We start from the raw sequence: 26397 nt of genomic DNA, 5'->3' as shown, positions 1-26397 counted from the left end.
CGAGTAATATGTAGGATTTTAAACTATTAGAATGTTAAAATACAATGGCTTATAATGCACATATCACAAAAGAAACTTGTTCTCCCAAGAAATCTTTAGAAAGGTTTATGTCCTTATTTTATTTGTCTTCCTATTTGATGAGAAAACAAAAGCGAAGATTGTATTTTAAATGAAATATTTGCATTAAATTTATGAAGGTTTTTGAATTAAAACACTGAACAACTTCTCATTTCTTCTGCACTGTAAGGTATACGGTATATAAGCATATGAGCTAATACAAATTTATTTCAAATGAGTAATATTTCAAGTATATACTCAGATATGTAAATTTCTCCAAGAAAGAACCGGAAATAGGTATGTTTGGCTCATGTCACGGATAAAACTAGTCAAGACATAGCCATTTTCCTCTAATTCGTCATGTTGACAAAATCTGTTTTAACTGATGACAAGTATGTACTGAAGCAGAGCTAGGAGGGGCTGCTAAAACATTGAAATGTGGCAATAGCCCATGAAATTTCCAAACATCAGGCAAGGACAGGAAGGTAATAATAAAGGAGAAATACTCCTTGAGGAAAATGCTTCTTATCTTAGCAGAAATTTGTCTCTTAAAAATACAACAGCAATTCCAGCGCTAACACCAGCAGCATAAGCACAGAAGTCCCAAGAGCTACCAGTGGTGCAGTCCAATGGAAGACCAACATCTCACAAGCTGCAGCCTAACGCTAAATAGATGGGACATAGACCACGGCCCACGGGACTAAAGAATTCACTTGGGTAGGGGAAAGAAACTGGAATTTCTGGTGAATGACTATAAATCCCTCCTTATGAAATAGAACAGATGCAAAAAAGTATCTAAAGTCAATACTCAAGAGTGTTAACAACCTAGTGTGTATGTTCATTGATCTTGAAACTTTTTATGTTAACATATTTAGAATATGGAATGCATGGATAATCCAACAGGATGATTCTGCTCTTCAGCAATTTTCATGATAACGATCAGGAGGGAGACATAACGACATATTAGTTTAGTAATAGTAAGGCCAATATATAGAATTCAGGCTTGGGAATCAGAGATACCTTCTTCTGCCACATACTAGCCTTAATTTCTTGGGCAAGTTACTTAGTCTCTCTGCCCTTCATTATAATTACCTATAAAAATGGGGGAAATTGCTAAGAAGAATATGTTCCTGTTTCATCCATGTAAACATGAAAGAGGTAAAGTCTCCATCTTTCTTTAAGGCTGCATAATATTCTAGGGTGTACATATACCACAATTTGTCATTAATCCATTCGTGGGTCAGTGGGCACTTGGGCTTCTTCCATGACTTAGCAATTATGAATTGGGCTGCAATAAACATTCTGGTACAAATATCTTTGTTATATTGTGATTTTTGGTCTTCTGGATATATACAGTGGAGGAATTATAGGATCTAATGGCAGGTCTATTTTTAAATCTCTAAGTATTCTCCAAACATCTTTCCAAAAGGACCGTATTAGTTTGCATTCCTACCAGCAATGTAGAAATGTTCCCTTGTCTTCACATTTAATAAAAAAAGTGTGTGTGTGTGGGGGGGGGATTAAGGCAAAGTATTAAACGTTGTGCTAGCTGGACTATACCAACTCAGTAAAGACTACTCGCTGTCATTAAACCAGGACCTCTGTTAATACCTTTTGCTTAGAGAAGGTAGATTTTCCAGCCTTCTCTCCATCTTTCAATGTCTTGCTGATCTTTGAGACCCATTTCTGTAATTCTTTGGCTTTATCAACATGTTCTTTCTTTTCTTCTTCCAGTGACCTCTGACGAGTGTGGTGGTTAAAAAAAAAAAGACATTCCAATAAATGACTGAGTTATTAAACTGACTTCTCCATATAAAACAAAAATGTAAAAATGTTTCTTCCTCACACACAGGCTACTGAAATATTTTATTTGCTTAACCGTGTTTAACATGTTATATAGCAGATGTGTCTCCAAAATGTTTATAGTAGCATAGAAAGCTGTGACAAACATTCTTTAGTGATCGGTCCAACCTCCCAGCTGTTCCATCAATATGACAAATTAAAAAGTTCAACTTTATTCATGAAGCAATAGAAGATCTTTGAATCGCTGCCTTTGCATTAGCGTTATAATCATGAGCGCCTTGGCAGAAACATAATCAGAAAACGAAAAGATGAAAGAATGGAGAATGAATACAAACATGAGAAAAGTACACGAATAAAGAAAATCCTTCCCCTCTTCAAACACACAATGCACTCATAATGCTAGCTTTTAATTCCAAAATCTTAACTAGAAATGAGAAATTGTGGCAAACTTTCTAATATGTAAAGAAGGCCATATACATGCATACGGGAAAATCCAAAGCTTTTTCGTTTTTTGAAGCAATCTAAAACACCGCAGCCTCACGGATATAGGAATGAGTTTTTGTTTTCACGGCTGCTTGGTGTGGTTTCAGTGAGGGCAAGGCATCATTTACTAAACGGGAACCCTACTACCAGGCTGGATCTATTTGGTGAAGAAGAATTCTGAAGAAATGATGCTGTGAACTTGTTGCAGTTCATCAAGCTTATGCCATATTCTAGGTAAAACATGTTTATTTTAGCATGGGCAAAGATTCAAAAACTATTCTCAAAGCTAAATGAAACCATTTTAAGGGCGGCAAATCTTTTGTTATTTTCAATTTAAAACTTACTCTCTTTTCTCAGCAACAAGTTATTTCTAGCTCTCAAGAAATAGAGTATATGTTACACAATTAGCTGATGTCACATGTTCTGCATAGACAGCATGAACCAGCTGGCATCATCCTCTGTACAAAGTTATTTAAACACATCCTCTTAGGAAGAATAGTAGAGGCTAGAAATTCCTGTCATCAAGGGTTCTGAGACTTCTAACAGCTTAAGTCCAGTGTGGAAATCAAAATCAGCTTTTTCTAAGGCTTCTTTATACGTCAACTTTCTTTTTGTCTGGGGACAGATTATACTTCTGATGTAGGACTTTTGATCTTTGAGTTTTGTAGCAATGAGGACATCTATAATACCTACTTGGAGAGCCTCTTCTATCGACAACCGGGAGTGAGCCTGTGGCTCTATCAACCCCCCGGTCAAGTACTGAAATTCCAGACAGCGGATTCCCATTTCCTTACTTATGATATTTGCATTCACAGCTTCCATCACTGACATCATTTTCTTAGTGACAGGATGGCCAATCCCTGTGATTACTAATTCACACTGTCGCAATTGCTGGGCAAAGCCCTCATCAACTAGGCTTCTATGTAAAGCTTCAGCTACCCGGTACTTTTTGCCAGTAAGAGGATCAATGATCCCTCCTGTACTGACTTGGGCTTCAAGGCATCTGAGCGCAGTAATCCGGTCAACCAAATTTCTACGGGATGCCTTTAGCACAGAGATCCTTTCCCCTGTAGCAGTCAGCCAATAGCCTGCAATAGGACTACGCAAATCCTTCTTGGGAACTAACTGACTGAGCAAAGAATCAGCAAGTTCTGTAAGTGTGATGAGGCCTTCCTGATGCTTTTTGACCATGGCTTTGTCAAGCATTCCCTGCTCTATAGCCTCATTGATGTTGAACTGTAAGCCTGTTTTGGTATCAGTCAGCATATGAGAAGGATGCCCATAGGATTCAAAAAATGTGGCTTCCTTCCACTGATATTGCTGTCCTGAAAGTTCAAGATATACGCTTTTTTCAATTAGGTTTCTCTGAAAAGCCTCATATGCAGTCAGTTCTGCTCCTGTTTTAATATCCACTACAGAAATTTTATGAGTTTTCTCTACATTGAGGGTGGAGATGTCCCTTTCCCCAAATGGAAACAGAAGGCACTGGCAATCTATATCAAATACACACATCCGCAGTAATTCTGAGTAGTACAGAGCTTGCTTGTTATTGGGATTAGGAAAGGCCCGTGTGTTGCTGGATGGCTCGTGTAAGAACTGTAAGATGGCATTATTTAATAGCCCCTGCTGCAGAGCGATTTCTGGAGGAACACGAATGCCCCTCAGAGGGTCAATGATGCCCCCACTGGCAATCTGGGCCTCTAAGATGTGTTTACCTTTTTGTCTGTCAAGCATTCTATTTTCCATAGCTTGAAACACTGACAATGTCTTGGAAGAACATGAATACCCCACGGCTGCCTTCTCTGCCTCAAGAAGCCTAGCTTTGAATTCAGGGTCAGTAACCCCTTTCAGAATTGCATCTTCCACAGAGTATGTCTGACCTGAAATGGGATCGATTATAAAACCTGTTGCGGCCTGAGCCTCCAGAAATGCCAAAGCCATCATCTTGTCTATTAGAATTCTCTTGGCTGCTGTGGAAAATGAAATCTTTTCTTTTGTAGATTCTAGGTAAAGCCCTGCAATGGAGGTGGCTTTTGTCAAAAACTTGCTGAGAGTTTTCTGAACTTCTTCAACAGTCTTAAGACCAAGTCGCAACTGCTCGATTGTTCTCATGTCCAGAAGCTTAGCTTCAACCAACTGCCTGGCAGTGACACTGTGCCTGAGCCCTTGGAATTTAAACTCATCGTCCCTGACTGAACGTGCATAATCACTGTCAAAGTTCTGGACTGTCTCTGGCTCTAAGCCTTTCTTAAGGAAATCTCCTCTCTTGAGTCCACCAGATGCTCTGCACCCTTCAAGCATCCATTCTTCAGCACTGGGAACTGGGTTCTTTTCTTGTTTCAAGGTTGTGACTTCGGCATGCATATCACACTGCTTGTTCTTAGCTATCTGTAACAGGAATTTATAAGATGTTAAAAGTCACCTAAAGAACATTATGCCACTTCACCCTTCTCAGTCTAAAAATAATTTCTTGAATTAAAAAAATGAGATAAAAGACAAAAATCTCAAACCAAGGCAGGATCAGGAATAAGAAGTTGAGAGTCTGAAGTATACTGTACACAACAATTAAAGGTATTAAAATAGTTTATTTAAGTAAGATTAAGCCGGGTACAGTGGCTCATGCCTATGATCCTAATATTCGGGGAGGCCAAGGCGGGAGGATCACTTGAGCTCAGGAGATCAAGACCAACCTGAGCAAGACCAAGACCAAGACCATATCTCTACTAAAAATAGAAAAATTAGCTGGGTGCAGTGTCGCCCACCCGTACGCCCAGGTACTCAGGAGGCTGAGGCACGAGGATCACTTGAACTCAGGACTTTCAGGTTGCTGTGAACTATGCTGATGCCACTGTACTGTACCCAGGGCAACGAAGAGAAGGAAGGAAGAGATGGAGGGAGCGAGGGAGGGAGGAGAAAAAAAACTTAACTGGTGTGGTGGCTCACGTTCGTAATCCCCTGTAATCCTAGCACTCTGGGAGGCAGACTAGGGTGGATTGCTTGAGCTCAGGAGTTTGAGACCACCCTGAACAACAGCAAGACCCCATCTCTGAAAATAGCCAGGCACTGTGGTGTGTGCCTGTTGTCCCAGCTACTCAGGAGGTTGAGGCAAGAAGATCACTTAAACCCAAGAATTTGAGGTTGCAGTGAACTATATGACACCATGGCACTCCACCAAGGTGACAAGGTAAGACTCTGTCTCAAAAAAGAAAAATGGCTGAGATGAAATTTAGCCATAGAATATGTTAAAAGTTAAAGTTAACGGCTCAGTTCTTCTAATATTTTTATAGTCATGTTTTTCAAAACCTAGTTCTTCAGATATGACAGCATTCCCACGATATGTCTGTATGTTTAATCTCAAACACTCAAAATGAAAGAATGATAATTTATAATACAGACTCTGGTAAAGCACTACAAGAATCACAACATTATTTTCCTGTCAAAACTACCAAGAGTCAATCACATTAAGAATTGTTAAAACTTTAGTCAAGGAGAAAAAGGAAACAAGATAGGAGGCTGGACGTGAGGAGAGAAAGGAAACAAGATAGGAGGCTGGACGTGAGGAAGCCGACAAGGTTTCAGAACACGGAGTATACCTCTAAGGGCGCCAAAAGCTTCACCAGTTCTATTTCATACTTGTTGTCTTGGTATTTAGCAGGTGGTCTGGAACTGTGCAGGGCTTGATCTCTTATCTTCTCAATTTCTGATAGTCTCGTGAGAGGGTTTGCCTCATCAAAAGTGATCTGTAACTCAGTGCTCGTCTGAGAAAAGTACTCCGAGTAACACTGCGGGCTTTTCTCTTTCTCGAGGGGCGCCCCTGCTGGCCAGAACTGAACTTCTTTTGGTTTTTGTTCGACAACCTGACGCAGCCACTTTTCTTCTAACTGCTGGGGTTCTTGAGTCCATCTCAGCAGAGGAGACCTGGCTGCCTGGTGAAGGTGACCAGGATTCCTCGCAGGGAGGTCTCCAGATTGCTGATCCTCCTTCACGGTTGTCTGGAAATCCGGTTTGAAGGTGCAGTCTTTGGCTGTGTTCTTTCCTTGGATTTCACACTGGAGCAGAACTAACTGATGCTCATGTTCCTTTATCTGTTGGTCCATCTTGTGCTTCAGCTTCTCAACCTCCCGTTTCTGAGCGATCAGCTCCTCCTCAAGCCTCCGGCACTTCTGGTAATGGTCGGCTTCCACGTGCCGCCCTTGCTGCATTTGCTCACGGTACTGCTGAAGCTGGTTTTCAAGTTCTTTGATATTTATTTCACAAAGCTTAGCATTCTCTTGAGCTCTGACGTTTTCTTGCTGAAGAGACACAAAGTCAAGCTTAATGCCGGAAATATCGTTTTCCGTGATGACTTTGGACTCCATTAATTTTTCCATCTTTTTCCGAAACTCCTCTGCTGAACGTTTGAATTTATCAGACTCTTCCTGAAACAGAACCATCTTCCTGTGTGTCATCTGCTCCTCTATGGTCTTCAAGTGCAGTTCGTCCTGCACCTTCTTCAGCCTATCACTCAACTCCTGCACCTGAGCTTGCTGCAGCTGGACCTTCTGCTCCCCCAGGCGCTTTTCCTCTTTGGAAGCGTTCAGCTCTGCATTCAGATTTCTCACTTCTTTCTCGGTATTCTGGATAATAATGTTCTGCTGGTCACACTTTTGCTTAAATTCACTTACTAAATTTTGACTTTTGGCCAGGTCCTCTTCCAGGCATTTAATTCTCCTCTGAAAATCCTGTTCTGTTTTTGTCTGTTTGTGCAAGTGTTCGTTTGTGTTGCGTAGCTGCTCTTTGAAGCCATCGGCCTGAATTTTCAGGGTTTCACATCTTTGCTGGATAGCTTGTTTCTCGAAAACCACTTTCTCTGATTCTGTCTGAATTCTCTGCATCATTAATTTGGTTTCATTATTCCGCCTCGTAAGCTCATCTACTTTTTGTTTTAGCAATTCTGCACACTGATTACTTTTCTCTAATTCTTCATTAAGCTTTTGAATTTTGTCATTATTTTCTTTTTCAGCTTTGATATTTTGAAGCAGCCTCTCGTGGCTTTTCTCAAACTGTTCTTTTAAATGATCTGATTTTCTCTGGCATATTCGTAGTCGTTCCAACTCCTTCTCGCCCTGCAGAGAATGAACTTGTGAATTTAAATGCTGAATATCCCTCTCAGCCATGGTGTGTGCCCTGGTGATTCTGTCCACTTCTTTCTGCAGTTTCCCTTTTTCATGATGAAGAGATTCTAGTTCTAACTGATAATTGTGCTTTATTTTCTTGAGATCATTGGCTTCCTGCATGGCTTCTTCTGCTTTACCTGTGGTTTGGTTCAACTGCCTATCAAGTTCTCGGAGTTGCTGAGAATACTCTTCCTCTGCCTGGTTCTTCCGTTCCAACTCCAATTTAAGACACTTCAGCATATCATTTGTTTCATCCAGTTTATCTCTTAGCAATCGAGCCTTTTCCTCAGACGAGGTCTTCTCGAGCTGCAGGGCACTGAGCTCGTACTTCAGCTCTTGCATGTCCTTTTCGGCCCTCCTGTTGGCCACTGTCAGTTCGTGCACCTGCTGCTGGAGTTCTGCTGTTTTCTGCTTATCGCGATCGTTCTGCAGGCCGAGTGCTGCCCTGCACGATGCAGCCTGAGGCATCGCACAAGTCGGCAACGCATTTTCTCTACACGAATGCTGAATTTCCGTTATTTTCCTTCTGGCTTCCAACTCGATTTTCTGCTTTTCTTGCACCTGTTTCTCTGCCACCTGTTTCTGAAATGCGAGGTCTTTTTCCATCTGCTTTATCCGTTTCAAGAGTTCTTCCTCATTATCTCTCTTTCTTCTTAATTCATCCATCAACTTATGTTTTTGTTGCTCCAAGTCACTGAGACTTAAATCTTTTCTTTTAAGATGATCTTCCAGCGTTCTTCTGGTGAAGGTGTTTTCCTCCAACTGATTCCGAAAATTGAGCAGGTTCTCTTCCACAGCCGCTCTCTTCGCCTCGGCCTCCACTGTGAGCTGCCGCACGCGGTCCAGCTCCCGCTCAGCGGCCTCCTTCCCTCTCACAATGGCCTCCAGTTTCCGGCGGTACTGCTTGGCCTCACTTTCAGCCCTTATCTTCTGCAGAGCAATGTCTTCCACATTTCTCTGCTGCTTTCTCAGTTCATTTTCCGCAGCCTCTTTGACCTTAGGAAGCTCCTCCTCCACGCGGGACTTTTGTTTCTTCAGCTCGACCACCATCTCTTCCAGTTCACTAATCTTCCCTGTCAGTTTGCTATTCTCAACCATCGTTGCCTTCTGGCGCTGAAGCAGATCGGAATATGCCCCATGTTCAGAAGTCTCCTTACACCTTTTAATCTACAAGAGATGTTTTGAAAGTGTCAATCCCGTTCTGTTCAAATTTATCTTAAAAATACGATGCATAACGTACTTAGAAAACCAGGTGCGCCCAAATGCAGAATAAGCACTATCACCACCACCACCAGCACCACCTTCAGAGGAAGCATCAGTAAGTCAGCGGTAGAAGACAAAAAATGACCCTTCAAGACAGGTTTTCTGAAGCATCTTATTTTGTCCCTCGGGAGTAATTTTATTTAAAAAATTAGCTAGCTCAGGATTTTTTAGCAAGAAGGGACCTCGCAAAACATATAGCACGACTCCAACCTTTTCCAGGTAAGGAAATTGAGATGTGGGTGTTAAACGATTTTGTAAACTTGTGATGGGTGAATGACATAATAGGAACTAAGACTCTCACGACATTTCTCTTTCTGTTCTTGCACACAACATAGAGTCCTACGAACTAAAAACAGACAACACACAGGAACTGAACGACGCTGAAGAATTTAGTTTATCTAGCTTGATGCAAATTAAAAATGATATTTACATTCTCACATTTTATGGTTAAAGAAACAAAAAACTTCAGAATAGACAGCCAAATTAAGAAGTAATACTTAACATGGGGGAAAAGGAAAATACATAAAAACTTGAAAATTTTCAAGTCAAATTCCTTACTTGTTTATATCTGCCATATGATGACAATTATAATAATCGTAATTGCTAATGCAAAGGCAGTTCCATTCCCTGCTGGCTTTAGAAAGATATGCTTCATGTACTCACAGATTTTGTTGTTGTTGATAATGACATGCCTCATATGAATCCACCTTGACAAGTACCTTTAGATACTCCATGAATATAAAGATTTTTGTTAAATATAATAGCTTCTTTTAAATACACTTAGGGCTTGAGCTTCAATTTGTGAAATAAAATACAAAAACACCCCTTTTTACTCTACTGATGATAGAATCAACCTCAGCTGGGAGGAGTACGCTTTATATTAACTACAACATGATCAAAGTTAGTGCATAATTACAATTTAATTATCTTTATTAATAAAGATAATGTTGTTAGTTTTGTATCAATTCAAAATCACAATAATTAGAAACAACTTAAAAAGTAGTAGAGACATTATTTTGGGTAACAAATTTGTTTTCATTTTAAAACATGAAGGAGTGGGGCGGGGGTGAGGGGTCACGGTGTTCAGCATACTGCTGGGGATGGGACACAGTTATAGACAGACTTTATCTAACAAATGCAATCAGTATAACCTAATGTTTTGTACCCTCAATGAATCCCAAACAATAAAAAAAAAAAAACCATACATCTTATTTTACTTCCTCTAATTCCTTGGTCCCCAATCATTTTGATGTGAATTTCCTCTGCTAACCTAAATATGGTTTCTAATAATAATTCATATAGAAACAAATCTCATCACAATCTGCTAACCTCACTGCTCTGTCTTCTTTATTTCAGTATCAGGCATTTTATCTATTGAAATATTGAGTTTTTCATATTTTTTTAGGAGACTATTTCTAAGAGGTTCTTTTTCAGTTTATCAAACCACCTTTAAAACTTAGCTAATGCTGAGAAGTTTTAAGACTTCTTTTTTTTTTTCCTGGTCAGGTTCTCAGGTTTAAAAATAAATGGAAATTCCCTCTGAAAAATAATACCTATTGTTGAAACCTTCAATATCTTAAGTATAGGCAAAGTGATTTGTTAATAATCTTGTGTTGTCTGGATAACTCTTGAATATTCTAGCCACTGTAAGAAAAACTATTAGGAATAATAGTCCATTTGCTGCTTTGTTTTCTTGTAGAGCTCAAACTCATTTGCATAAAAAGTAATTTCTTCAGGTGGCACCTATGGCTCAGTGGGTAGGGTGCCGGCCCCATATACCAAGGGTGGCGGGTTCAAACCTGACCCCAGCCAAACTGCAACAAAAAAATAGCCGGATGTTGTGGCAGGCACCTGTAGTCCCAGCTACTCGGGAGGCTGAGGCAAGAGAATCACTTAAGCCCAAATTGGATGTTGCTGTGAGCTATGACACCACAGCACTCTAAAGAGGGCAATAAAGTGAGACTCTGTCTCTTAAAAAATAAATAAAATAATAATAGTAATAGTAATAATAATTTCTTCATGTTTTCCCTAATGTTCCTCAAAGTTGTCCTTTAATTTCGATGATTAATATCTAATAATATTTAATCTATTTTGCTCTGAACACAGACTAAAGAATCTCTTCATCACATCTACAACCTATTACAGATATTCTATGAACCTTTTCCTAACTAATTTGGTATTACTTCTGAAGTTAACTTGCATCTATGTTGATTTTATATTTGTTATGATAAATTCTGCTCTCAGACCAATGTTTCTCATCTGGATCTTTAAGACTTAGTTTCAGAAAAACTACACTTTTGAGTCTAAAAGCTGATATATATATATCTTTCCTAAGGCATTCTATTAAAATGATTCTTAATGGTGGTCTTATTTTCTATTTTAAATTATAGTCATTGCATGATCTCTCATTAACTATATATTGTTTTGTTTTCCATTAACTATAAATCTGTAATATTTTAAAAGATAATAATTTGCGTATATTTTAGGTATTCTAAAATATTTTTTGTTTCTATTAATTGCTAGTATTTTGCCTCATCAGATAAATTGAGCCAAGCAGCCCATACACATACAATCAAATATATAAGAAAGGAAAAAAGACAAAATTATTTTATATCTGATTTCTGCATATACAATTTAAAAGATCTAAATATTACTTAAAATGGTATTAAATTTCTTAAAAACTAAAAATGTAAAAAAGGGGGGGATTTCTTTCATAGATCAACATTCTCGTACTCCTTTTTAAGCACAGAGGAAGCTGGTTATAAAGTCTTGCGTTTAGCTATGTTAGTGATTCAGCTACAGAAAACTTAACTCTGAACAGACTAAAATAATTCACAAATGTGTTGACATTTTTACAAACTAAGAAGTAACATCTAATAGATGTTTACTAATGTCTTGGCTCTCTTGTATGAATAGAGTTACACCAAGCATAATCACCTTCAGAATTCAACAATAGCCCAATTTAAAATGGCTGATCCCACAAAATTTATTTCAGGCGTTCGTGAACTACTTTTATCTGTTCTGAGCAATAGAAAGCAGATCAAGATAATAAAACACAGTATAATTCCTTTAAGATTAAATACAATAGTCTTTTATGACAATTGATTTTCATAAGTAACTCCTTACTTTTCCCATTTCTGAACAGAATTTTTAAATTCAATATCAAAGTTCCAAAAGCCCTCCAAATCATTATGATACTTACTAGTCCTCTTACCATGCACCATATCATCTTTTTGGCAAAAACAAAAACAAAACTAAGAACTCCGTAATTCTTAAAAAGTAATATTGTTTTGTACGACACCGACTACTTCTAGGTCAATGACTCCTTAATATAGTTATTATTTATAATAATTTTAATTTGAAGATGCAAATTAATTTTCAATGCATAAAACAAATGCATCCAATAATATTTCTATAGATATCACAGTAGCAGTAACTATACTTCAAAGAAATATATTTCTGAGTTGTGAGAAAGATGAAAAAAACTCCACCAATCTGCCAATATTTCATAATTTAAATAGATTCATTTAGGACATTAACCCTATTGTATTAGAGTCCTGAACTGAAAATTTTTAAATGCCTTTCTATTTGAGAGAATCTTAAAAACAAACAAAAATCCTAGGCCTTTACTTATTTTCACTGTAATGTTTTTATTAATTTACTTGTGTAAATTAATCTGCTATCAGCCAGAAAAATTTATCATGAAACCTTTTCTGCTTGCACAAACATTTCTGTAGTTACTGCTCACATTGAGCTCCTTTTTATTTATCTGTTTGTAGTTAGCAATTACCTCCTCCTCCTCCAGCCTCTTCAGTGAGTCACCAGCAAATTTAATATACTGTGTCATGAGAGTGACCAGAGCCGTGTACCGAGTCCTCAGATCCATGAGCTGCAAATAAGGAGAAAATAATAACATAATCTCCAGTTGCCCTTATTAAATTAAATAACCTTTGAGTAATAATTACAATACTCGCTAGGCTTTGGAACAGTAAAGGATACAATTCCCTAATAATATATGGGAATGAGCTTATTACTGTTGTACAAACCACACTAAATAATTTTCTTCTAAATTTAGCCATGAAGCACATTTACTTATCTCTAGAGTTAATAATCTTGAATAAAAGAGAAATGCAAATCAAAACAACCCTGAGATATCATCTAACCCCAGTGAGAATGGCCCACATCACAAAATCTCAAAACTGCAGATGCTGGCGTGGATGTGGAGAGAAGGGAACACTTTTACACTGCTGGTGGGACTGCAAACTAGTACAACCTTTCTGGAAGGAAGTATGGAGAAACCTCAAAGCACTCAAGCTAGACCTCCCATTTGATCCTGCAATCCCATTACTGGGCATCTACCCAGAAGGAAAGAAATCCTTTTATCATAAGGACACTTGTACTAGACTGTTTATTGCAGCTCAATTTACAATCACCAAAATGTGGAAACAGCCTAAATGCCCACCAACCCAGGAATGGATTAACAAGCTGTGGTATATGTATATCATGGAATACTATTCAGCCATTAAAAAAAATGGAGACTTTACATCCTTCGTATTAACCTGGATGGAAGTGGAAGACATTATTCTTAGTAAAGCATCACAAGAATGGAGAAGGATGAATCCTATGTACTCAATTTTGATATGAGGACAATTAATGACAATTAAGGTTATGGGAGGGGGAAGCAGAAAGAGGGACGGAGGGAGGGGGGTGGGGACTTGGTGTGTGTCACACTTTATGGGGGCAAGACATGACTGCAAGAGGGACTTTACCTAACAATTGCAATCAGTGTAACCTGGCTTATTGTACCCTCAATGAATCCCCAACAATAGAAAAAAAATAATGATAATAATCTTGAATAAAAATATTTTAAAGATTTTTTAAAAACCCTTAATAATGTTTGGGGTATAGACTTTCTGTCTGGGATGATGGAAGAGTTCTGGTAATGAACAGCAGTGATGGATGCACAACACTATGATATACTGAAATGTCATTAAATGATGGTTTTAAAATGGTTTTATAGTCTGTTATTTTTACCACAATGAGAATAAATAAAATTGTTTTTAAAAATGGGGTTTCTTTTATCCTCCTTCCCTTCTCTCTCTCATACTCTTTTTACCTCTTGAATAATGAGATCTGCGGAGCTCTGCATTCTTCGGCGTTTCACTGGAGATTTTTGCTGTGAATCCACCATGGCCCGGTATGTCATTGTTTGTAATTCATAGTCCTGCAGAATGGAGTTAGAAAGATCAATCTAATTAAAGCAAAGCACTGAAGCTTCATGCCTTCGTGATTCAACACTGATAATTAGAACCTAGTTCCCCTGAATTAACTTTATAAATAAAGAAAATACAGCCATGTATAACAACATTTTGATCCAGGGCAGACCTTACATTAGACAGTGGGCTCTTAAGATCAAAATGGAGCTAAAAAATTCCTATCCCCTACTGATATCCTAGCACAACACATTCCTCGCATGTTTGTGGTGATGCTGGGGTAAACAAACTTACCATGCTGGCATTGTATAAAAGCGGAAGGCATACAATCATCCACAGTACATAATACTTGATGATAAAGGACCACGTTACCATTTGATGTATTTACTATATTATACATACTTGTTTCATTATTATTTTAGAGTGTATCCTTTCCACTTACAAAAAAAATAAATCGACTGTAACAGTCTCAAGATAGGTCCTTCAGGAGTGCGACTGCCCCAAAGACCTTCTGGTGGGAAACATGTACAGGTGGAGACAGTGATGGTGATCTTCACCCTGTGTAGGCCGAGGCTAATGCATGTCTTTGTGTCTTAGTTTTTAACAAAGTAGTTTAAAAAGTAAAAAAAATGTTTAATATAAAATTTTTAAGCCTATGACGATATTAAAAATATTTTTGTATAGTGCGTGCCAGCATTTTAAACTATACTAATAAAGAGTAAGTTTAAAAAATTAAAGGTTTATAAAGTAAAAACTCAACAATAAGCTAACTACAATTTATTATTAATTTATTTCCAATTAATATGAGAGTACAACCCATTAGGTGACAATGTTTGCATTTGTTAGGTAAGCGCCATTGTAGTTGTGCCCTTCACCCAGGTGTGCCATATACCCTTAGGGATAATTTATTCTTGAAGAAAATTTTTTTTCTTTTTTTACCAATTAGTGTAGCCTAAGGGTGAAGTGTGTGTGAAGTCTCCAGTAGTGTACAGCAGTATCCTAGGCCTTCACATTCACTCACTGACTCACCCAGAGCAATTTCCAATCCTATAAGCTCCATTCACAAGTGTCCTATAAAAGTGTACTATTTTTTATCTTTTATTGCCTATTTTTACTGTGCCTTTTCTCTGTTTAGATGTATTTACATACACAAGTACTTACCTTTGTGTTACAACTGCCCTCAGTACTCAGAACAGGAACATGCTGTACAGATTTGTGGCCTTGGAGCAACCCCATACGGCCTAGGTGTGTAATGAGCCATTGCATCTAGATTTAAGTACACTCTGTAATGTTCCCATAAGCATAAAATCACCTCACAACAAATTTCTCAGAGCCTATCTCTACTGTTAAGTGACACATGACTGTACTGAAAAACTACATTTTTAGCCAAGCATGGTAGCACATGGTGGCCTGTAATCTGAGCTACTCAGGAGGCTGAGGCAGAAAAATCCCTTGCGCCCAGGAGTTCCAGGCATCAGTGACCTATGATCACACCACCGCACTCCAGCCTGGGCAACAAAGTGAGACCCTGTATCAAAAAAAAAAAAAAAACCAAACAAACAAACAAAAAAAAAAACCCTACATTTTTAGAAATCTATCTAATCATCCTGAAGATGCTTTTAAGGTAGGAATAAAATCAGAAACATTTAGGGTGGTCAGGTAATGTCCCACATTTCTTTGGAAGCTCACAAAAATTGTATTACAATATCCTAGTTATAGGCAATCTCCCTTTCTTCCAGATAGGCAATGGATCTGGAAGGCTAAAGCTGAGAAGTTGTCAATGATAACTTGAAAGAATAAGAAATGTCCCTACATGAGAAAGTGAAAAGTTCTTCCATAGAATATTCTAGCAATGTTAAGGGAAGAAAAAGAAAAAAGAAAGAGAAAGAAAAAGAAAGAGCAGAAGTGATTCAAAAGCCAGCTTCAGAGCTCTGTTTTGGGGGGTGCACACAAGCTCAGGCACGTGTGTGATGCCGAGAGAGAATATGAATGAATCAGGACTGTTATTTGACTCCAATCTCACAAAGAATTATTAGATAACACATCAAAAAAGTTCGAATGAAGATTTCCTCTTTTTACTTTTTAACACAGAGTGAAATGATTTGTATGACTTTGAAAGTACACTGTAAATTATACACCTAAATGTTAAATTCGTCTAAAGTAAATCAACCTTCTTACCTTCACTGTAGCTGAGTACTGTTCTGCGTATTTTTGACACTCATCCATTTTGCTCTGTTTCATTTCTATTTCAGACACCAGCATCTATAAACACATATAGTTTATAAGAAAAAGGACAGGGAACTATATGCGATTCCACCACCTAAGATCCGCAGGACCTAAGAAATACCCACATTACTTAACAATATAGATCCTTAGCCCTTTGCAGTTAATATGCAATGTGACATGTGGGTAAATAAGGCAAGATAAAGCCACGTAAAAAACTCAACCATGAGCAAAAAATCACTGAACTCCATGGGAATTATCCACAAGCAGACTTGATGCCCTTGGCCAACCCCTACTCTCGATGAAAAAAGAGCTAGAAATTATCGGCCCCTGAAGATAGAACAAAATTCTCAGCTTTCTGTCAAATGTGATGCTTTAATTTTCTACCACGAACCGTTTTTATTTATTTAGGAACCCACAAAACTAGAGGGGCCAGCAAAATACCAAAGAGCTTTCCATACCTATGATTAAAAAATGATCATTAGGAATTTGAAAATCATGAATGACCAACTACAGGCACCACCTTAGTACAAGAAATGGCTTTTACATACCTTTTGTTGATTCAACTGTGTGGCGAGGGTTTTACTATTTTCAGGCTGATTTTCCTGAATTTTTCTCTGAGTAGTCTCAACCTGTTGGATCCAGTCATCTAACGGGTGATAGGTATCTCGGTAGTACTTCAGGGATTTGCCGATGGCCTCCAAGTCTCGTAACCTAAGAGAGTAGTAACCAAACAGGAAGGTGGGAGGAAGAGAAGGGAGAGACAAGTCACTGCAGGACACGGCCCTGTGTGTGGGAAGAATTCGCCGGCACTCCATCTAGGCTTGGGGTGGAACACAAGCATTTTGGTCCCAGAGTTGTGCGATATCGTGGTAACTTATTATTCTCGGGACAAGCCAAAAGTAAAAATCAGGAAAAGTGGAACCTTAACTATAAGAATTATCAATCAGGATGTCTTGAATAACTAAGGCTTGCAACAAATGTTAGTTTTACTTTTGAAATAAGGAGAAGGCAGTTCAGTGAGTGGTTCAACATGGTTGCAGAGAGTGAAAGCTGTGATGAAGTACTTGTTTCTATGATTTTTAAAACTATCACATTAAACCTTTTTATCACCTGTAAGAGATGAGGTAATACCATATATTTCCACATAATTTTATTTCTCAAGAATGGTATTATGTCATAAAATAATTTTATTTGCATTAATATAAACATGAAAACGAATGAGAAAGGGTACTAATCCATTTCTTTTAAGATGAGCGTAAAACCATCCCATTTCCTTTTGCTTTTTTAACTTAGTTACTGGGCAATGTCAACTTTTTCCTGTTTTCTTTCTCTTTTTTTGCTTCTGTCTTTTTTTTTATTAAATCATAAACACATAGATCATGTATACATTAATACATTTATGGGGTGCAAAGTGCTGATTTCATATAGAATTAGGAACACTTACATCACACTGGTTAATATAAACCTCATCTCATTTTCTTAATTATTGTATTAAGACATTTCTACTCTATACTAATAGATCTGACCATCGCGTCATTTCAATTCCTTCACATTTCTTAGGTCTAGTATAAATGACTACATACGACCCCAACCAACACACGATTAATGATCTTACTATATCAAGGTTATTTGAATATTATAATAATTAAAGAACTGTATTTTTTTCCCTTAGAAAAGGCAAGTAGATTAACTATACAAATGCCAGAATATGTTGATAATTTAATAATATAGAGTTGAAAAATGCTTATTTTGAAGTGAAATGTCTTACTAAACTTCTTACCGTATTAAGAAAGAAATACAATTAGGTAGAGCTATTACAGTTAACAGTTAACTATGGAAGGTTTTTAAAAGCCTAACAAATTTAGATTTTACCAAGTACACAGAGGGATATTAAATCTGTACTAAAACTGAACAAAAAAGGATTGACAACTAACCTGTTGTCAATCTGCACGTGAATATTCTGCCATCTTTCAACTAATTGATCTGCTTTTTCCTTGTGCCAGTCGAAATCAAGGTCCCGTTCCTTATATGTTTTAAACATCTCATCACTGATGGCTTTAGCTTTCTGCAGCTCATCCTCTAGCGCATGGAATACCTCTCTCTTTTCATCTACTTCAGCTCTCCATTGCTAAAATGCATTAATTTGAAAGTTACACAAACATCCATCACTTGCTGGGTAAACACAGTCTTTACCTATTTTTATAATTTGTTTATAAATGACTGATATAAAATCAGATAAAGGAAAGAAGAGTGAGTATCTTTCCTTTATAAGATGTTCTATTAGGTTGAACCTTATGAAACCGCCAATATTTGACTGCACTTTGATTTTCCTAAATTGACAATTTTATGAAGTTTGGCTCAGTTGAATTTGCACATCAAGAAAATAAAATATATTCCATAAGCAAGCTGTAAAATAAGTGAAATATGTCCTTTTATTGTCTATTTTTAATGTCTACTAATTCTGTTGTTAAAAAAGTGAATATCTGCATGAAAAATCACTGAGATAACGTCTCACAATTGCTTTCCAATAGTTTTACATAGAGAAATATATAGAGAAATATATGATACGGAGGAGTACAACTACTCGTCCTTTCCCTTTCTTAGAGTAAGTCCTCTGTCTACCTCTTTGATATTTTAAAGTAAGTGCCTCTTTTAGCAAGCATATCTTTTACAAAAAAATTTGATTTTCAGCTTCAACTCCTCCTCCTGCTCAATTATCGAAAGCTACTGTCAAAAAAGATCAAACTTCAAATGAGAACAACTCTTCTCAAACCCAAGTGATTGGCCAGACCTATTCACAGTAGCTGCGGAATTATGGAAACATAAAATGGAATAAATCCATTCAAAAATACCTTCAAAGGGAGAAATTTAATGCTTGATGTTTAAAGATCTGAGCTAGTGTGAGAGAAATACGTGGAGTACGGTCTTGAAAAAATAGCCAAAAGGGAGACTCATACCTTTAAAGTACTTATTAGATTCTCAATATTATTCTTGTCGGCTGTCACTGCTTCTTCTTCACACAGTTTAGTTTCGTAGAGTTTTACAAGGGTTTCTGCCGCTTGAGTGTTTTTTAACACCAAATTAACAGTTTTCAACCTTAAAGAAGGAATTAAACAATAGCCACCTGCTGTTAAACGTTTATTTCACGTAATTCAGTCCTAAGGCATCATTATGACACGTGGCACAGCTTGCTCTCTCTCTGGGAACACGGACGCATTTACTACAAGAGCCATATTTACCTCTTAATAGACAGCACGTCTTCCCCCCAATCCCCTACCCTGCAAGTGCACAGTATTTAGCAAGATATTCCAACGTAAGATGGTTTCCTTCTACCCTGGCCAAGCATGCAAGGAAAATCCTAAAGTTACAGCAGCTGGGCTACTACAGCGACTGGGAGCATAACATAAGACGTGCTAATCTCTGAGGCACAGCCCCTTTCGACACAGAGAAATATCATCAATCCATAAAAGCATTTAACGTCTTTCTTAAGACAAAATAAAATTGAATATTTACATTAATAACAATGAATGTTTAAATTAACAGTACATAAAAATGACAGTTGCATGAGCCAAATTTCACATTGAGACAGCAGTTACGTACTTCTCTATGTAAGTGGAAGACATGGAATAGACTTGGTTCATGTTCTGAATGACCATGCTGAGCTCAGATCGTAAGGTGGGGACGGAGGAAGAGGCTGCTGCTTGACTGAAAAATTCCTCACATTTATTCGTGATGGTTCCCAAATCATCTTTAAGTCGGTCCAGTTCTTTTTTTAGTTTCTGTAAGACAGAGAAAGAACATGAGAATTTGGCAATCATCTTAGATGAGGCATTTTTCTCAAAACAGTTTAAAAATGTACATTTCATGTTATGACCACTGAGTTAAAAATCAACACATTGCTTACCTTTTCATTATTAAAGAGACTAATCCATGGCATCAAAGTTTTACATTCAGTAACTCCCTTACTGCTCACCTCCTCAGCCCCAACATCTAACTTAGTGCTTTTGTACACAGCAGGTATATCATGACCTTCATTATGAGGAGCCTTCAGAGCCTCCACCAGAGGGTGGAGGGTACAGGTTCCCTCATTTACCTGAGTCAGAACTAATTTATAGAATCCTAGTTTATAATCAGCAATAAATACATACTCAGATCTCACAATGTGACCAATGAGCAAAGTTCAATACATAAGAAGTCACAGGGGTTGAGGCCTAAGGTCATTAAGACAGTAATTTACCTTGTTGTTTATTTTTCCAACATATTTATAACTCTCACCTCCTGCTCTGTGATTCTGAACACACTTTCATGCACATCATCTCGTTCCAGGGGAGTTCGGATCTGTCTGATCAATCGATCTTCACAGTTCTCCAACCGAAGTCTAATGTTTCGAACTTCAGAGATGTAGAGATTATAAATTGATTCCTCTTGTTCCTCTGTGAAAATAAATACAATGCTCCCTGGTTTCTACCTTTTGACTGCTCTTTTTCATGTTTTAATGTGGCAGTTTTACTATTAGAGGACATAGCTAATCAAACGAATGGTCCCTATTTTTATCACGAATCTTTGCAAAAGATATAAACCTTAAACTATAAATCTTAAAATTTAAGAAGCTGCAATGAAAATTCCCTAATGCCATTTCAGGTACCAAGTTCTGATTAACAATGTCCAAAGAAAGTAGTATTTTAGGCCAGGCAAGGTGGCTCACGCCTGTAACTCCAGCACTCTGGGAGACTGAGATGGGTGGATCGCCTGAGCTCACAACTTCAGACCAGCCTGAGCTGGAACCAGACCCCACCTCTAAAAATAGCTGGGAGTTGTGGCGGGCGCCTGTAATCCCAGCTCCTCAGAATGCTGAGGCAAGAGAATCGCTTGAGCCCAATAGTTGAGGTTGCTGTGAGTTATGACACCACGGCACTCTTACCAGGAGCAACAAAGTGAGACTGTCTCAAAAAGCAAAAGAAAGTAATATTTTGCTCTTTATGTTCATAAAAATGTGAATTTTATTAGTTGCAGATTAATTATAAAAAATTAAATAAAAATCCTTAAAAGGGAAAAGAATGTGTTAATGTTTAAGATTTTTTTAAAAAATAGAACATAAATATCTCTAATTCAGATCACCAGAGTTCAAAATAAAATATATATTTACCAAAATTTAATTAGACAAAACCTTTTGCTGTAATTCATATATGAAATCAAAGTTTGATAGATGAGAAAATAACTGCATCTTTTCTGAAACTGAAGAATCATCATTCTGAACACTACATAGCAAAAATAGTGAAAACGTTGAAAAGAATTCACTGTCGTACTATTTGGTTTGTGTCTTTTGATTAACTCATCATTTGGAACTGTAATAAATGAATCCTTCCTGCATCTTCTACCTCAAACATGCTTTTGACATTCCAGCAATTGTGTCTACACATCATGTAGGCTGAGTGATGTGACACATCTAAGCCTGAAATTCCCCTTGAGAGTGAAAAAGAGGCTGGACTGAACACCCATGAGGAAAAAAGACAAGGATTCTCATGCTTTACCTCTTTCTGCAGATTTAAGAAGTTCTTGATAATACTGTTTACATACATTAACCTCCTTTTCCAGTTGTGTTATATCTGAGCCTGAAAATATTTGGGATTCTTGGCTGTCTTCCAGAAAATCTTCAAAGCGAGACTGCAGATTACTCAGAACTTGCTGATGTTCACCAGGCAACATTGTCTTTATCTAAAGAAAACCAAAGATCCATGTAAATAAATGAGCATAGTACCAGGAGTTACATTTGAATGGGACAGACCTCAATGTGGTCTCATGGTATATGCCAGCGTATACTTACAGTTCTAAATAGAAGAACCATCTGAAATTTTCTTTTTCATTAGAAATTTCAGGTTTTAAAAGAGAAGGAAAAATAAATCCACAAAATTCAATACATGGAATAAACTATACCCAAGTCTGGACGGCGAAACACTGTCCTGTCTCCTTACCTCCCAGTAAGCATGGGATGAAATCTGTTCTCTCCACATGTCCCCAATTCTTAGAAAGTGCCTTAAATACAGCAGACACATAGCAAATATTCATTTATTAAATGAATATTTAATAAATGAATATTAAATATTCACTGCTCCATCCTATTCTGTAGCAAATATAAACTTCACCCCACAGATGACAAAGTATCCCACATTTTTTAACACACTGGGTTGACAGGTAGATTTACACTTACTGAAGCCACATTGCTAGCTCGAATTCTATCAATTTCATTGATGAGATAATGCCAGGATACGACACTTTTCATGTTTACATGAGACTCGTGCCAAAGAGTCAGGACATTCTGATACTGTTGCTCAATTCTGAAATACATGAAAGAAAACAGATTAATCCTTTTTACTTCCTCTGAAAACATACTACAGTTGTCCTTTATCCTGTGTGAAGCAGCCCAGGTGTATTATTAGTTCTATAGCCTATGACTCTTTGTGGCCTTGACAAAGCAGTGACTGTTTCTTCAATCTTCACAGAACCCCCAAAACCGACCCTATGGTTTCAGCTGACGCGTACATACCTGTTTGCAAGATCAACTGCTTCTTTGTTTGGTGGAGGAACGGTGAAGCACACGGAAGGGACCATAGCCTCATTCCCAGTAGGACTAATGACCTTCCATTTAGCGCGATGAGAGTTATTCGCCAAAACACACTCATCATCTTTGTAAATGGTTATCTGGTTTTAAATGAAGAACAGAAAAACTAAATGAGGTCACTGTTAACTAATCATTTTCCATATTCAGTCTTGTATTTTTTTACTTTATAAAACAGAAAAACTTTACCACCGGTAAGCCATATGATCTCATCTCTAAAAATAGATGAATAAAGACAGTAACGGGTCTATTTCAAGGAGTTACAAGTACCTCAATTTGTCTGTAGTCACAGATAGCTTTGATGGGAATAGATGTTTTGAGTGGACAGTCAGAATTCCTTGGCTTCAGTTGCGTTATTGTTTTCGCTTTCCCCATCAAGGCTGCTACTGTGCTTTTGTACTGAAGAAGTTCTTCCTTCTCTTCCTAAATAATAAAAGCAATGGATTTTTAAAAATAAGACTTGTACTCCCCATTCCTTTGGGGCTTTGCACAAATGAAACTTCATTAGAAATGTTCTCCCTGACTACCTAGTCTGAACTTTCTACTCCTCCCCACTCCCTCCTGCATCTCCCTTCCTTTATTTTGTTTGATTGGCTATTTCTTTTCCTCTTGAGCATTGACCACTATCTAACATATTACATATATTTTATTTATATATTCAGTTTGTTGTCCAGCTCTGCCCCCAGCACAGGAATAGAGATTCTTATCTGATTTGTTCACAGCTGTATCTCTAGAAGCTAAAACAGTGCCTTGGGCACAGAAAGTACTTAAGCAGCACTCATGGAATGAAATGAATGGCTAAACACCCCCCCAAAACCAAAAGAACACTGAGCAAGCATATCATAAGGCTATCAAATAAAAAAAAAAAAAAACATTGTATTTCTTATCAAAGCAATAATGAAACTGAATGCTTAAATGCTTAATTGAATGAGGTGGAACTATCAAGAGTGCCAATAAAATCTAAAGTTCTAAACCCCTAAAAATAACAAAACACTAATCTGATCACCACACATTACTGATGAAATGTGTAAGTTTTTGTGTTAATACCATTGATTCCTGAACAAGGTCTTCCAGTTTGTGAATGCTGCTTGATCTATCACAGCTATACTTCCGCTGAATAGCATCTTTGAGATTCCTTAAGTAATCAGTAGCTTCTTTGGCATCATTGAAAAACTAAGAAAAGATGAAATTTGGCAGTTAAAGTATGGCAAATCCCAGTAAAACACAGAGATGTCAAGTTCAGATACCAGGGCCCTGTGTGTACCCCTCGTAAACAGAACACAAGAAAAGCACCACAAGACAACTTGATAGCCGCATCCTTCCTGGAGCCAAACAACCCTTGGGCTTGGGGGATTATGAAGAAATCCTAAGTGTCCTAAGTTTATGCGCATGTTCTGACTCTATTATTTTGATCGAAAGTCTGTTTTACTTTAAGGTTCAAACAACTTTTAGGTAGAGGTATTCCAGGAATACTTTAAAATTCTTACAAGTAGAACAAAGAGCTCATTTGGTTGACTCTCTGTGATGAAAACATTTCCTTAGTAAGAGACATATTTGTAGAATAAAGACTTTATGATATAATATCTTAAGGGTTTTTTTTTTAAAGGATTTCTTCCTTAATAGAAAGCTTAAGAGAATTGATCCTACAGAACATGAAACTAACCCTTTTATACAGGATGTCCAAAAAGTTTGTGTGCAATTTTAAATTGCACACTATTTTAAATAGAACACGAACTTCATGGATACTAACAAAAAAATTTTCCACTAATTGCCCTTGCACAGGAAATATATGTTTATATATTTTTTTTTTTTTTGAGATAGAGTCTCACTTTGTTACCCTCAGCAGAGTGCCATGCCATCATAGCTCACAGCAACCTCAAACTCCTGCGGTTCAAGCAGCCTCTTGCCTCAGTCTCCCGAATAGCTGGGACTACAGGCGCCTGCCATCATGCCCAGCTAGTTTTTCTATTTTTAATAGAGATGGCATCTCGCTCTTGCTCAAGCTGATTTCGAACTCCTGAACTCAAGCAATCCACCGCCTCAGCCTCCCAGAGTGCAAGGATTATAGGCGTGAGCCACCACACCTGACATGTTTATATATCTTAACCATAAATTATGAAGAAGATTTCTGTAAGTCAGCCAAAATCACAATGCCATCTATGGAAGTCATGCCTTTATTCACAGACCTCAAAATACGCTGTGTTTTCCTTTATGTGCTGCTCCACACACTGGCAGAGCTGTAAGATCCAGCTCCACTGCGTCTGCATCGCCGCTTTGTAGGCCTGGGAGATAAAACACAGCCACCGTGACCAGCTGGAGAGCAATAAAGCACATGCACACTGATGCTTCTAAACACTCCAGTACTCAGCTGTCTGAACTGCAGAGTCGAGCACTGAACACAGTGAGACTTAAACATCATGGTAATAGAAGGCCCTTCTGACCTAGGGGTTGCCACCTGCACACAGCCAGTCCTAAGTTCAAAATTGGCCCAGTTTCTTTTTCTTCAATTTTAAACTTACTAAAATTTCTTTTTAAAATGCAAGAAAAAAATTAACCCTGGCTATTTTACATGAAAAAACAACCATGGACATAAATGCAAGCTATCCCCCCTAGTTAGAAAACCAACCCTTTTACTCCTTTGCTACTAACCCTTATACCTGCTCTGAGGAATCCTCAGATATGCTTTCCTTCGTGACACCTTCATCTCTTTTTCTGAATTCTCATCTTACTTCACCATGAAATACACCTTCTAATACAGAAATATCTAGTGCTGTCATTTTCTTTTTCTTTTTCCTGGAATTAAGGTTTGGGCAGGGAAGGAAAAGGGATGCGTGCACTTTCAAACAAGTGTAACGCTAGAATTATAATGGTGATAATACTAACATTTTTATTAAAAATTTTGTTTTCTTAAGCCTTTAATTTAATGCAGGGTGTACCTTTCGTAAGAGCAAAAAATACTGTAGAAGGAAATCCAATTCATTAAGGAAACATGGAACACTTTTATAGTTAAGGTGCAATTCACTGACGTCCAGGAGAGGGCGCTCGTGATGCTTTAATGACTATATTAAGCAAGTCTCATTTTATTCTTGTTTTGGAAAAACCCATACTTGCTAAGCTATGCTCAGGTAGCTTTTAGACAGGAACATGCAGTGCAGCATTGGAAATACAGCAATATATCACGATCATATTATGTGCTCCCTCAAATTAAGCAACTTTGAATAAACTGACCATAAAAGACTATAGGAATCTAACAATAGTCGCTTTTTTTCATGTAAAACACGCAATAGTGTTGATAAATGAACTAAACATTACCCACGTACCCATACACAGAACAAGCCAGTGAAATCATAAAGATTACTAAGGCCTCTTTTTACCCCTTAAGAAACTTTTCATTAATTAGATTATCATTTCTGCATATAAATGGTCAGACTAACATTTTCCATCCCCATCAAAATTCTTAATCTATAATTACATTTCCTTACAGCTTTCTTCTTTCTGCCCTAAGCAGTACTCTATTTTTAGTTTATTATCTTACAAAACTACCCCACCTTATCAGCCTTCTTTTCCCTTCCAGTCCCCT

General features: G+C 37.6%; 1 protein-coding gene across 33 annotated transcripts in view; it reads right to left on the bottom strand.

Annotated features, from left to right (window-relative positions):
* DST (dystonin) overlaps positions 1 to 26397 on the bottom strand; it is a 465208-nt gene that overhangs the window by 152128 nt on the left and 286683 nt on the right. For 31 of the 33 annotated variants that reach the window (XM_053603771.1, XM_053603761.1, XM_053603774.1 and 28 more), the window contains 15 exons: positions 25004 to 25099; positions 23865 to 23990; positions 23088 to 23240; positions 22746 to 22900; positions 22410 to 22536; positions 21733 to 21916; positions 20477 to 20634; positions 19802 to 19980; positions 19159 to 19297; positions 18136 to 18329; positions 16750 to 16912; positions 16154 to 16237; positions 13879 to 13986; positions 12553 to 12651; positions 1669 to 1797 (listed from right to left, as the gene is read on the bottom strand). In XM_053603771.1, coding sequence (XP_053459746.1) covers positions 1669 to 1797; positions 12553 to 12651; positions 13879 to 13986; positions 16154 to 16237; positions 16750 to 16912; positions 18136 to 18329; positions 19159 to 19297; positions 19802 to 19980; positions 20477 to 20634; positions 21733 to 21916; positions 22410 to 22536; positions 22746 to 22900; positions 23088 to 23240; positions 23865 to 23990; positions 25004 to 25099 — 2094 coding nt within the window. Of the gene's footprint in view, positions 1 to 1668; positions 1798 to 1900; positions 4732 to 5936; positions 8667 to 12552; positions 12652 to 13878; positions 13987 to 16153; positions 16238 to 16749; positions 16913 to 18135; positions 18330 to 19158; positions 19298 to 19801; positions 19981 to 20476; positions 20635 to 21732; positions 21917 to 22409; positions 22537 to 22745; positions 22901 to 23087; positions 23241 to 23864; positions 23991 to 25003; positions 25100 to 26397 lie in introns of those variants that run through there. The other 2 variants (XM_053603773.1, XM_053603778.1) reach the window with 1 other exon arrangement.

This window comes from Nycticebus coucang, chromosome 9 (assembly GCF_027406575.1).
Source record: "Nycticebus coucang isolate mNycCou1 chromosome 9, mNycCou1.pri, whole genome shotgun sequence".
Classification (NCBI taxonomy): Eukaryota; Metazoa; Chordata; class Mammalia; order Primates; family Lorisidae; genus Nycticebus; species Nycticebus coucang.
The sequence above is the reverse complement of the archived record's forward strand: the minus strand, read 5'-3'. Positions and strand labels throughout refer to the sequence as shown.